Raw genomic sequence first — 12,252 nt, 5'->3', positions numbered from 1 at the left:
ACAGAGACACTGACGGCCGCGGCAGTGCTGACCAGAGAGGCCGCGGCGGCGCCGAAGAGCGAAGCGTACTTCATGACGGAAGAGACAAACGAAAGGGTAAAGAAGGACAGGGGTAGAAGGAAAGAATGAATGGGTTGGAGCTGGACTACCAAAGCCGAAACGGAGGGCTCCGGGGTTTATATACGTGGGAGGACTTGCAATAAGGTAAGCTTAAGCCTTGGGGGAGTCTACTGCAGAGTTAAATTGGGCGGATATCGAGGTGAAACGCCCAAGAAATTCGATGATATGCGACGGATGCTGCAGAGTAAAACATAACCCACCGGGGGTAGATGCTCCATTGTGCCGGGCCATGTGGATGGTTCCGGCGTCTGTTGTAGAGTGATTGGAAGTGGTTATGTTAATTGAAAGAACCCATCGGACGTCCACCTTGGATGCCCCGTTCATGAACAGGTGCCTCGGAGAGAGATCGAGGCCATGGACGATGGACGGCCGGTGGGGTGATTGGGGGAAGGACGATGTTTCACGATATCCGCTACGGCGTTTTAGCTCAGCGAGCCTAAAGCAACATGTTGGTCGACGGATCACAATCAAGCAATTCTTCCGTCTTGGCCGGACAAGTCCCGAGATGATCGATGGAGCTGGGCTGAGAATACTGGAAAAATGATGTTTATCTGATGCTTTCGTTCCTTGGAGCTATGATCGGCATACGTACTCCATGGACAGATTTCTCCGAGAATTGATGGGATTGACCGAGATGCATGGGCGTAGAGTACAGGTACGGAGTGTACTCCGTAGTGTGCAGTGGATCTCAGGAACAGTGCAGACTCTGTCCACAGTGGGCCATGAGGTCGGAGATAATGTTCATCCCATCACCTCGTATGGAGTTGGGAGTATACGAGTATTGATTTGATCGATTTTCAGATTGACCAGATAAGACGTTCATTGTTGATTGTTGATAAGCCCGCCTCACTCCTCACTCATTAAGGGGTAGTGCTGTACGAAGTAGATATCAGCCCAGTTCAGGGGCCGTCCTGGTCGAAGAGTATTCGTAAATGATGCTATGATATGTCAGTACTCTCGTTGGACTGTCCACTGAGAGCGAATAGAACGCTGTGTTCTGAGAAAGGGACAAAATGCCATCATCGCGTATGATCTATCATACGAAAATTGTTGCTTAATTGAGATCGAATCGCTCAATGGAACAAGAGGTCCAGCTGTATGTACTTGGTAGTAGTAGAAGCTGAGATCGTGAGAGACAGAGAGCTGACTCGAGGATGGTGATCACGTGGTATGTCACGTGTACTTCGTACGTATCACGTGCGTCTGTGCATTCATGTGTTGGTGCCTCACCCGTCAGGCCACACACGACACCTCGGGACGGCCGATCGGAAGTGACATCAGCCACTCAATTGGGAAAAGGATAGAGAAGTAGTATACTCATGGTATATGTCTTTTCTCATACTTGTTATCATTGGAATCAGAACAAAATAGACAATATATACAATGTAATAACCAGTATGTATAGATATGATTATCCGTCTCTCCCCGACGCTTGCAATTACCCCCCGTGTGATTGGCCCCCGGCAGCTGAGTCAGCGCATTGCCGACCGCCCAACCCGAGGTTACTTTGCACGGCGACAAAACATCATTCCATCCCGTCTTCCTCCTCGTCGTCGTTGTTCGTTGCCGCTGGCTGGCTGTTCCTTACTTGTCTCGCCCTGTGCTTCCGTCTCCTCTCCGCTCTCCCATCCGCCATTGCCTTCGGACCATCACCACTGACCTTTCCTTCGTCTCCCCGGATTCCTCCTGCGCATCACCATGTCTGCTCTTCGGACGACTTCTCGCCTCTTCGCCTCCTCGCGGCCACTCTTCCGCCCCGCCGCTTTTGCTCGTTCTTATGCGACGGTGGAGGCCCAGAGCCAGGTAAGCTGATGCGATCAATGTTTCTCGAATCATTCCTCGAGGACCCAGTCTAAGACGTCGACCAGGACCCCGTGCCCTCCGCACAGCCCCGGATGAAGACCTTCCACGTCTACCGCTGGAACCCCGACAAGCCCGCCGAGAAGCCCACCATGCAGGCCTACTCCCTGGACCTGAACAAGACCGGCCCTATGATGCTGGACGCCCTCATCCGCATCAAGAACGAGATGGACCCCACCCTGACCTTCCGCCGCAGCTGCAGAGAGGGTATCTGCGGTAGCTGCGCCATGAACATTGACGGTGTCAACACCCTGGCTTGCCTTTGTACGTTCGACATTGATTCGTCTGGTTGAGGTCATCCTTCTGACTGCCATAGGCCGTATTCCCACCGATACCGCCAAGGAATCTCGCATCTACCCTCTGCCTCACACCTACGTCGTCAAGGATCTGGTGCCCGACTTGACCCAGTTCTACAAGCAGTACAAGTCCATCAAGCCGTATCTCCAGAACGACACCAAGCCCGAGGATGTAAGTGTCTCTGGATGTGCCTGGTTGGAGTGTTCTAACAAGACATAGGGTCTGGAGTACCGTCAGAGCCCCGAGGACCGCAAGAAGCTGGACGGTCTGTACGAATGCATTTTGTGCGCCTGCTGCTCGACGTCCTGCCCCTCGTACTGGTGGAACAGCGAGGAGTACCTCGGACCCGCCATTCTCCTCCAGTCGTACCGGTGGCTGGCCGATTCGCGTGACCTGAAGACGGCCGAGCGCAAGGCGGCGCTCGACAACAGCATGAGCGTGTACCGGTGCCACACCATCCTGAACTGCTCACGAACCTGCCCCAAGGGTCTGAACCCGGCGCGTGCGATTGCGGAGATCAAGAAGATGATGGCGGCTCATTAGAGGCATAAAAGGCTGTGATTGTAGTGCATTTCTTTCTTTCGTGTTTTCTTTGTCGATTGTAACTAGCTTTTATTCCCTCGGTTGGTGAGGAGCCTGTCGGATGTTTCATAGGTGTAAATTGTGATATTATACGACTGCATTTGGATGTACCTTTTGTCCCTTGCGAAAAGTCCGGATCTTGGCGCGGCAGTGAAGCGGACGAATTCATGTCCGGAAGATGGATCAGCCGGGTAATCTTTCTTGAGGTACTTTACTTTAATTCTGTCCATACTTTGCTCATATCTATACTGTCTGATGATGTGAATATGAAATCAATGGTGTTAGCGATGCATATTATAAGTAACTAGTAGTTCCTTAAACTCTGTCTCTTCTACCACAATAAGCAGCCGCAAATATATAGATCGGGCGCATGGTTTAGGGGTATAACGCCTCATTCGCATTGAGGAGGTCTCGGGTTCGATTCCCGATGTGTCCATCTTCTTTTTTTTTCACCTTTTTTTTTCACTTTTGCATACACTCACTGTCTATGACTTGCAACTGTTTCTTTCTTTCATTCTTTTTGTTCATTTATTGCAAATGTAAATCTGTCCTTTTGTGTACAATGAGATGAGTGTGGCCTAAGGAATCCCATCTGGAGGAAATGAACAACACCATAGAAGTATATATATGCAACAGTCATCAATCTATATCAACTGCAAAAAGTCACATACACGCGGTAATCTATATGCATCAAGCGCTAGGATATCTCCCCGTCGACTTCAACATGTCCATACACCTCTCCACAGCCTTCTGCATCTCGTTCGTCGCCTCCTCCAGCAGCGCCGTCAAGGGCACCTTGCCCGCCTTCTCACGCTGCACCCGGACATACTCATTGTTCAGCACCTTGTTGAGATTAATCTTTGACACCCCGCACTCGATGCACTTGGCAAAGATCTCGGGCGTAAACGGATCCGCCCCATGCAGCACCAGACGCACGCGGTCCCCGACCTGCGCATGGATCCGCTGCAGCCGCTCATACTCGAGCTGGATCCCCCGCGGCCCATACTCGCCATGCACGTTCCCGAACGCCGGCGCCAGCCAGTCGATCCCCGTCGCGACAAACTCCTCGCTCTCCTCGGGCGTCGTCAGCAGGCCCTCCAGGTCCGCCGTGTCCGCGACCCCGTCCTCGCCGCCCTCGATGCGCCCCGGCTCCGCCTCGGTCGCGATGCCCCGCGCGTGGCAGTAGCCCACCAGCTCGCGCGTCAGCGCCAGGTTCTCCGCCTTCTCGTAGTGCGACATGTCCACCATGATGCTGTCGAAGCCGCCCAGGTCGGCCGCCCGCCGGATCATCTCCGGCGTCTGCGCGTGGTCCATGTGCACGGTCACCGGCACCGAGGCGTTGCGCGCGGCCTCCGCCGCGGCGTGCACGAGCAGTCCGTCGGCGTATTGCACGGCCCACGGGAAGAGGAGGATCATGGCGGGCGAGCGCTTGGCTTCGGCGGCGCGCACGGTCGCGAGGATGCCCTCGAGGTTGTAGCAGCACATTGCGGGGACGCCGTAGTGGTTTGTGGCGGCGTGGTTGAGGAGGGCCACGGCGCGGTTGTTGGTGAGGGGCATTTTGGCGTAGTGGAGGATAAGACGGGGAAGGAAGAGGAGATGAGAGGAGAGGATAGAGGAAAAGATGGTTGTGCGCTGTGTAGGACTGCAGAGGGGAAGTTATTTATCGTATGGAGGGAGTACATATACTAGTTAGTAGTACCCCACGGCGGGGAGGCCGAGGCCGGAGTTGCTCCGGTGCACAATTCGGATGGATTCATCCAGCTCGGCTGTTCTGGTCTTGTCTTGTCTTTACCCAGTGAATAGGGGAATTAGATGGAATTAGATTCGCTAGATATATTGTAGTTACGTAGTCTACAAGGACCGTGTTCACAACGTATGTACTCGAACAATGGATAAATTTCATTCTATGTATGTATACATCACTGCCACACCTTGATCACACTCGTACTCCCCTCACCACCCAATCCAGCCCTCCGCGCCAGCAACAGCACGCTCAGCGCCGCATTGCCCAAATGTAACGGACAGTGCAGATCGCGCGCCTTCTGCACCACCTTCTCCAGCCGCGCAACCGCCGCATCGACCGTCTCCGCGTTCGCGCCCACCCGGCCCTCGATCATATCCAGGCCCTGCGTAATGAACACCCGGCTGGCGCCGGCCGCCTCAGCCACCAGCCCGTGAAACTGCTTCAGATCCACCTTCAGATACCGCGCGAAGGCGATCGCCTCGGCCGCCGCCACCAGGTTCACCACCCGCATCAGGTCCAGCACCAGCTCCTGCGCGGCCGGCGCATCCGCCGCCGTCGCTGCAACTTGCCCGATGGGCTGCGCAAAGTACTGGCGCACCATCGCCGAGTCGTCCTTGGCGCCCCAGCCCTGCACCAGCGCGCCCAGGTACATCTGCTCTGCGGTCGAGCACAGCGGCGTGGGGAAGTGGTGTTCGCGCGCGGAGGTCGTGATGATGCCCTGCCTTCGTTAGTTCTCACGCTTCACTGAGAAAACCTGCATCGCAGTCAGAAGAGAAAGGGGACACGTACAGCATCCTTCAGAATAATCGTCACCGCACTCGCACCCGGATTCCAGTCCTCCTCGACCATCCGCGGAAACCGGTTCTCATGCATCCACGTCCACGCATCAGACCCGATGATCTTCTCTGCCATGGGCCGCGCCTCCAGCCCCAGCGACGCCGCCAGCCCCATCGCCTCGCTGGCGCCCAGGATGTGGATCGCCGCCAGCACCTGGTGCACCATCTTCATGTTGCTGCCGGCGCCGATCCCGCCCGGCACCAGATACAGCTTGCCCGGCGCAGACATCTCCTGCAGCAGCGCGCGCCCGCTCTGCAGCGCCTCCTCGGGCGCGCCGGCCATGATGGACAGCGTGCCGTCGGCGGCGCGCTTGGCGCCCCCGGAGACGGGGCAGTCGACGAAGCGGATGTCGCCGCGGTTGCGGGCGCGCAGCTCCGCCGCGACGGACTGGGCGTAGGAGGCGGCGACGGTCGAGCAGAGGAGGAGGGTGGCGTTGGGGGGGAGGTCTGTTCCTGTCTGTCAGCTTGGTTGCTCATGAGGTGGTTGTATGGATGCTGGCGTACACTGCACGATCCCGTCGTCGCCAAACAGCACCGACTGCACCTGCGGCGCGGACGCCACCATGCACACGTAGAAGTCCTTCCCCTCTGCAGACTCCCGCAGCGACGCGGCTGGAATGCCCCCCGCGGCCTGGAAGCGCTGCACGGAAGCGGGGAAGACGTCAAAGCCGTGCACGGGGTATCCCTCCTTCACGAGGTGGGTGGCCATGCCGAAGCCCATGGCTCCGAGGCCGACAAAGCCAACAGCGGGTTTGGACATGGTGAATTGAGTATGAGTAATGAGGAGTGAAGGATAATCGTGGGGGTTAGTTACAGGCCATGAGCGCGGTTAATAAAGCATCGGTGATGATGCGCGGGATGCAAGCCGAGGTGGGATGTCGGAGTCGGTCCGATCGGACATTTGGCTAAATTCATTATGGGGGTCAGAACGTGGGGGATTCATTCATTCGTTCATTGACTGATGGTTGATTGCTTGCTGTTCGGGAGTGACTGCTGGTTTGTTTGTTGGTGATGGTGATGTTGGAGTGACGGTGGTGTAGTGATGGGTGTGCGTTGGGCAATGGAGTCACTCTTCCGTAGGGTCTTAATAGGAGGTCTCTCCCTCTCTCTTCCTCCTGATCTTTCCTCTTGATCATATATACTGCAGTCATTTCTTATACTCTCTCTCTGTCATGCTCATCTCTGGAGTCGCCGCAGCATCCTGGTATGGTTGCTATAGAGCACAGCTATACCCGCACCTTTGCGTTATTGCTGCACGAATACATGGAGCACCTGGCAGCGAGAGAAAAGCAAATAGCGAGCGCATCCCCAGTCATCAATCATGGAACACGCCGAACCTCAGAAAGCACAGGTGTCGTGGATGTGGATAATGATATGTGCTTGAGCATCTGCATCTTGATCTCTGGCCCTTAAACTAGGACAACTGGCCCACTATATGGATGAGATGGGCTTTCTGCGTGCGCTCTACCCGTACCAGCTGTTCGCGATCTTTCTCATGTTTTTGGTGGAGATGTTCTAGATGCGAGACGGGTTTCTGACAGATGATATGGGCTTAGGCAAGGTAAGTGACTGCTTGGACCAGTACGCCCTCACAGTAGAAGTCTCTAGTGCTAATTTTGCGGACTATATAGACGCTTATAGAGACGCCGGGCAATACCTTGATTGAGAAAGACAATTATCTGTCGCGTCGGCCTCAGTTGTGGTTTTTGTCAGACACGCCGTTAGAGACAACCTCGGCGAATATCGCGCTTTTCCTAGAGCTGACTATGCAGCCGGGGTTCAGAGCAGCGCATCCGAACGCAGGTCCGATGTCTTCAAGCAGCTGGAGGCTATTTTCTACGCCCTTAAACAAAACAGACCGTACGGAAATGTGAGGTACCGAATCGTGGATCTGCAACTGGCTTTGCGGGATTGCCTCCAGTGGACGAGTATGGCTGCATCAGGAGTTCATGCATCTATACCGAGACAATCTCCATCAGGTTGGTCTCGAAATACCGTCCTTGATGCTTATGTACCCCACGGCAACTCTCAAGAACATGAGCGAATGTTTTTAGTTTATGGCGAGATGGTCATTACGGTAGAATGGAGATACCATGGCGAGAAGGGAGTGGCATGCTGTGGTTCCTGACGGCAACCAGGCCGCCTTACGCGATTGTCTGCAGGCGATCAACTTCATTCGGCGAGTTGCCCACTGCAGGTGGCTCAGAAGGCCTCACCTTTCATTACCACCGATGACGCAGTACAATATCAACTGCCATTGACTCCTAGCAGGAGCGATGGCTCCAGAAGAAAGGCCCCATCAATTACGCGAAGGCGCATCGAATCCCCGTTGCCTGGACATTTCGCGACCAATGCCATATCAGCTATAGCAACACGAACCAGATCATCGCCATCCTGATCGCGTTGAAGGAATGCTGGCACTCTGCACATTGGTTCCTATCGGCCACGCCCTGGCCGTCCTCGCCTTGTAATATCAAGGCGTTCATAAAGCTCACCGAGACCCGGGTGTGGAAGGACGACCCGGCCACGTCGCGCTTCAACCACGAGTATCTCAAAGAGCTCGGCAGGAAGTTTAAGCAGGATTCCGCCAAGGGGGACCTCGAAGGCCTGGACTTCATTGCAGACATCAATTCCAGCTACGAGAACTTAACCCAACGACATACTCGTGGTCGGACGCTCGTAATGTTGCGGTCGTTATGGGACCGATGGAACACCTCATCGTCAAAACGCACTGGATGGTGTGTCTTCTTGCATTCTGCCAAAATATGCCGACCAAACAAGGCATACGTCGATGCAATGATCTTTTTTTCCAGGAAGCTCGGCATTGCCTGGGATACATGGATGCGAGTTCAGCAGCTGCGGATACTGGTTGGCACTGCATTCACCGATGGTGCGATGCGCACTGGAATCTCCAAGAAGACCATCGCCATCGTTGAGGTCAAGGCGCGCACGAGAAGTGAGCGCAAGGAGGCCATACAGATGCAAGAGGCCTCTGAAATGCTCGGATGGCTGATGGAGAACCGCCTTATGATTGAAGTCTATGCTACCATGGCCGCCCCGGGCGAGACCGCGGAACGGGCGATTGCGGTGGATTAACGGCATCAGGACCCGGACCTTAACAGGCAGTGAGCCGTGTCTCTCATATTAATAGCGTGAATTAACAAGGTCTCCAGCCGAGTCCTGATCTCCCAAAATCGGCATTGCATCTATGCCACTTTCGCCTCATGCCATGAAGATCACCTCGACTATCTCAAAGGCAAAGGGCCAGTGACCCCTAGGTCGCATTTAAGAATGCGCACCTTCGGGCCGTGGAGGACCCAATACCCGGAGGACATGAAAGAATTCGTCATGCTGATAACAGCCTTGACCCTTGCAGCTTCCGAGGATGAACTTTTGCTAGCGGCTTAACAGAGGATGGGTCTTGGAAGGCGCAAGAAAGGAGCTTTGTGACAGTGTGCTATTGTCAAGCACAAATGACCGCTAGGCCACCAAATGTGAACACACTAATGGAGCCCTGTATGGTCCATATCCGGCTTAAGAGCTCTTACGCATTGCTCACCGGAAGCCGCCTTTTTCAGATTTGAGACTGTGGACTATTACTTACATTTTTCGTTAGTAAACTAGCAGCATTACAGATATATCCTACAGGTAACCTACTAATACAAAGGGTTGATGCTTAATATTTCTAAAAAAGTAGTAGCAGTCCTGGTAGTATTGTTTAACGTGCGGTGGAGGGGAGGTGCCCACATCTAACAAAGATCAAACTAGAGTGTCCTTTTGGCAATGAGCGGTCTATAACTTTCCAAACCCGACCCGACCCTGCAGAACCAGAAAATTTCGATGAGCCCTGTGAGTACGTCCCTCTCATCCAAGTCGTTCTCAGGCGGATACTGACTTCCAGACTACGGTAGCAATCCATCACGGCAACTTCACCAAACATGACCACCCAATACACCTCGGAGCAATTCGTCGAAAGCTGCGGGGCAGTCTTGTTCGACTTGTCCTCCCCTCAAAAGAAGAAGGTGTGCCTGATCCATTACCACGCGAAGAACGAATGGCTTCTCGCCAAGGGCCGTCGCAACTGCGGTGAATCCCGACATGAAGCCGCGCTGCGTGAGCTTCGCGAAGAGACAGGCTATTCAGCCCATCTCCATCCAGTCACGATGAGAACTCGTGCGCCTCCGAGGGACGAACAGGGACACATGCCCGACAAGCCTCGCGCGTACCCGGAACTTACTGAGCCGTTCATGGTCACCATGCGACAGCTGGGCGGAGAAGGAACCAACGATGTCAAGATAATCTGGTGGTATATTGCTGCGCTGGATGAAGGGGTTTCTGGAGCTGTTGGGGAGGCCGAGGAGGAGTTTAGTGCCCTGTTTTTTCCCTTGGAGGAGGCAGTGCAGAAGCTAAGCTTCCAGAATGATCGGACTGTCCTCCAGAAGGCGATTGCGTTAGTGGATACTTGTTGAGGCAATGTCCATTTGCTAGGACAGGTAATCGATATATCCGCTACCAAAACTTGGGGCCGTTCAGCTGTAACAAAGAAAGTTGTCACCTATAAAACTCATAAAGGGCGACAAAACGTCAATTTTTGCGGTTTATCTGTTCTATAGCTAGCAGGATCTCAAAGAAAAACGGGATTTGAAGACTTCTCGTGGAGTACGGAGTTGAGAGGACTGGAGGGATGTGGCTATAAATTTCCAAGATCTCGCAGTTCTCTGTTTATCTTTTTGATGTACTTTGTCTGCAATACTCCGTGATAGATAGTTGAAATCCAGAAAACGGTTTTGGTGGCCGTAAGAAACGATCGATGAGGCTTCTTTAGAGACCCATGACCAGTATATCACCCATATCTCACCAACCCAAGCAATACATATAACAAAGGACGCCGAGCACCCAAAGAATGGATACAACACAGCCCACCCAAGTTGAGAATGGAATATAAAGGGGACCCTGAGCTGACGAGCATCTGACGGAGACCTGCGTTTGAGCCCAGGTTGGACCAGTCAAGTTACGACAGAGTGTGACTTCGTTCAGAGGCAGTGAAATTGGAGCCCATTCCTAGGGAATCAATATTCTCCTCTTTGTCGCAAATCCATCTGTCTCGAAGTCTCGTGGTTCAGTCGTCGAAGCCGGTTCTAATGCACGACTAGGCGTAGAGAACGACGTCAGTTCGTCAATATATCACGTACGACTTGACAAACTTACCAATAGTTCTCAACATGAGTAAGCTTCGCCAGAGCGTCTGGCTGGAGAGATGAGGTATAGACCCAGATCTGTGGACAAGGATGGCGTCTTTGCCATAGTACTGTTATGTAGACAGGCTGGAATCAAAATCAAAAGACACTGCAAGTCTTTATGGAGAGTGTGAAAAGTGAAAGAGTAAGGAATGAAGAAGAAAGGGGGAAGAACACAAGGGAACAGGAGTTGCTGCCTGAGGCCCTACATATAGATCTCGCACAATGGATGAAAAGAATATAACTATCTACTGGAGATAGACCTGGCCAACATCTTCAAAGTCTACCACTCTTGAACCCCGGCAAGATAGCCTCAATCGTCGCATGCTTCGGACCTTCCTCATTAATCCACAATTTCCCTAGAACCAGACCAGCCGACTCCAGCAGCTGTTGCCATTCGGAGGCCGACCGCTCTATACCTCCCAAACTCATCATGTTGAGGTCCTGCACCGCAAGATCCCGCGGACAGTCGGGATCAGGGAGCACCACGATTAACCAGCCAATTCCGCCGCGACTTGTCCTGTGTCCAACAGTGAACGATCCGGCAGAAGAAGGTCTGGCTACCAATAGAGAGTACCACCGAACCGCGCGCCAAACATCTCGCACAGGTAGTCGTTCTAGACCAGCGTATTTCCCCGGTCACCCTGTCAAGGATAGGTTTGGGATGTCGCCTATATGAACTTGTTTTAGCCCCAGAACTGGGCGGCTAATGATCATGAGGCTGAGACTTCGATTAAATCCTCAATCCCTCTCCTGCGTCCATGAAAGATGAACTTCTCATAAGACGCACTTCATGACAGCCATGAGGTCTAGAAGGATGAGATTTCACTGTTCACCGAGCCGATCTGGATTGTCAAAAAATTGATTGCTTTGAATCACGACAAAATGGGAAACAATCACTTGACGCCAATTGTTGCCATCACTATAGTTGGCGCCATCACATGGAAAGGAGTAACTCTAGTAAGACTAGATGTTGACCTTCTATTGGGAGATATCTTTAGTTCCATAGTTATCGCCATTACGTAGTGAGGAGGGCGACTGCTGAAACCAGAGTTGCCGCAGTTGCATCCCTATAGATCCCCGTCTACATGGAATTATAGGCTCTGATCAAACGCGCGCTCTACTGATCCGCAAATCTAGCCGCCAGCTACCAACTCACCATTCTTTAGCGCAGGAAATGCACTTCAGGCGCATCTTCAGAATGCGGGATCAGGAGGCAGGCGGCTTTGAAGCAAAGTAGAACACTTGCCCTTCGATCTATTTAAAGGCAACAGTTTCCCAACGTCTCTGTCACGATGATAGTCACAACAGCCAGCCAGCCAGCCATTTCCCTCAATATATCTACTTCTACTTCACGAGACGCCGAGGCCGTCCCTTAAAATCCTAAGCCAACAAGCGAGAGAATACCATGTGCGACTATTACCATACTCTTTGCCCAATCCGGGGGTGTCTTATGCATGTCCGTCTACAGCGTTGTGGGTACCGGCAAGTGGGAACACCGCATCCTGCCACGAGAGAGACCACCCACGATAACACCAGTCCCGAGCCATGTCAGCGATGTGACGGTGACTCTGGC

General features: G+C 53.2%; 6 protein-coding genes and 1 non-coding gene across 7 annotated transcripts in view; 4 read left to right on the top strand and 3 right to left on the bottom strand.

The window, feature by feature from the left end:
- ATEG_07593 (polysaccharide lyase family 1 protein) overlaps window positions 1-74 on the bottom strand; it is a gene marked incomplete at both ends in the record, with an annotated part of 1,510 nt that extends 1,436 nt beyond the window's left edge. The window contains one exon of the mRNA XM_001216214.1: window positions 3-74. Coding sequence (XP_001216214.1) covers window positions 3-74 — 72 coding nt within the window. The remainder of the gene's footprint in view (window positions 1-2) is intronic.
- Window positions 75-1,818: 1,744 nt separating this feature from the next.
- sdh2 (succinate dehydrogenase iron-sulfur protein subunit SDH2) lies at window positions 1,819-2,820 on the top strand (the record flags this gene model as incomplete). Its single annotated transcript, XM_001216213.1, has 4 exons — window positions 1,819-1,923; window positions 1,989-2,244; window positions 2,297-2,448; window positions 2,497-2,820. The coding sequence occupies 4 exons, from the start codon at window positions 1,819-1,821 to the stop codon at window positions 2,818-2,820; spliced, it is 837 nt and encodes a 278-aa protein (XP_001216213.1).
- A 403-nt stretch (window positions 2,821-3,223) lies between these two features.
- On the top strand, window positions 3,224-3,295 carry ATEG_10504. Its single transcript has one exon. It is a non-coding gene; the product is annotated as a tRNA-Ala (tRNA).
- Window positions 3,296-3,549: 254 nt separating this feature from the next.
- Window positions 3,550-4,275, bottom strand: ATEG_07591 (class II fructose-bisphosphate aldolase; the record flags this gene model as incomplete). Its single annotated transcript, XM_001216212.1, has 1 exon — window positions 3,550-4,275. One exon carries the CDS (start codon window positions 4,273-4,275, stop codon window positions 3,550-3,552), a length of 726 nt encoding a protein of 241 aa, XP_001216212.1.
- Window positions 4,276-4,778: 503 nt separating this feature from the next.
- Window positions 4,779-6,199, bottom strand: ATEG_07590 (NAD(P)-dependent oxidoreductase; the record flags this gene model as incomplete). The annotated part of the gene is made up of 3 exons (XM_001216211.1): window positions 4,779-5,321; window positions 5,393-5,886; window positions 5,944-6,199. 3 exons carry the CDS (start codon window positions 6,197-6,199, stop codon window positions 4,779-4,781), a joined length of 1,293 nt encoding a protein of 430 aa, XP_001216211.1.
- Window positions 6,200-7,532: 1,333 nt separating this feature from the next.
- Window positions 7,533-8,535, top strand: ATEG_07589 (uncharacterized protein; the record flags this gene model as incomplete). The annotated part of the gene is made up of 2 exons (XM_001216210.1): window positions 7,533-7,556; window positions 7,708-8,535. The coding sequence occupies 2 exons, from the start codon at window positions 7,533-7,535 to the stop codon at window positions 8,533-8,535; spliced, it is 852 nt and encodes a 283-aa protein (XP_001216210.1).
- Window positions 8,536-9,377: 842 nt separating this feature from the next.
- On the top strand, window positions 9,378-9,908 carry ATEG_07588 (putative NUDIX domain; the record flags this gene model as incomplete). Its single annotated transcript, XM_001216209.1, has 1 exon — window positions 9,378-9,908. The coding sequence occupies one exon, from the start codon at window positions 9,378-9,380 to the stop codon at window positions 9,906-9,908; it is 531 nt and encodes a 176-aa protein (XP_001216209.1).
- Window positions 9,909-12,252: the final 2,344 nt, after the last annotated feature.

The sequence above is a fragment of the Aspergillus terreus genome, genomic scaffold (assembly GCF_000149615.1).
Source record: "Aspergillus terreus NIH2624 scaffold_11 genomic scaffold, whole genome shotgun sequence".
In the NCBI taxonomy this organism is placed as follows: domain Eukaryota; kingdom Fungi; phylum Ascomycota; class Eurotiomycetes; order Eurotiales; family Aspergillaceae; genus Aspergillus; species Aspergillus terreus.
The sequence above is the reverse complement of the archived record's forward strand: the minus strand, read 5'-3'. Positions and strand labels throughout refer to the sequence as shown.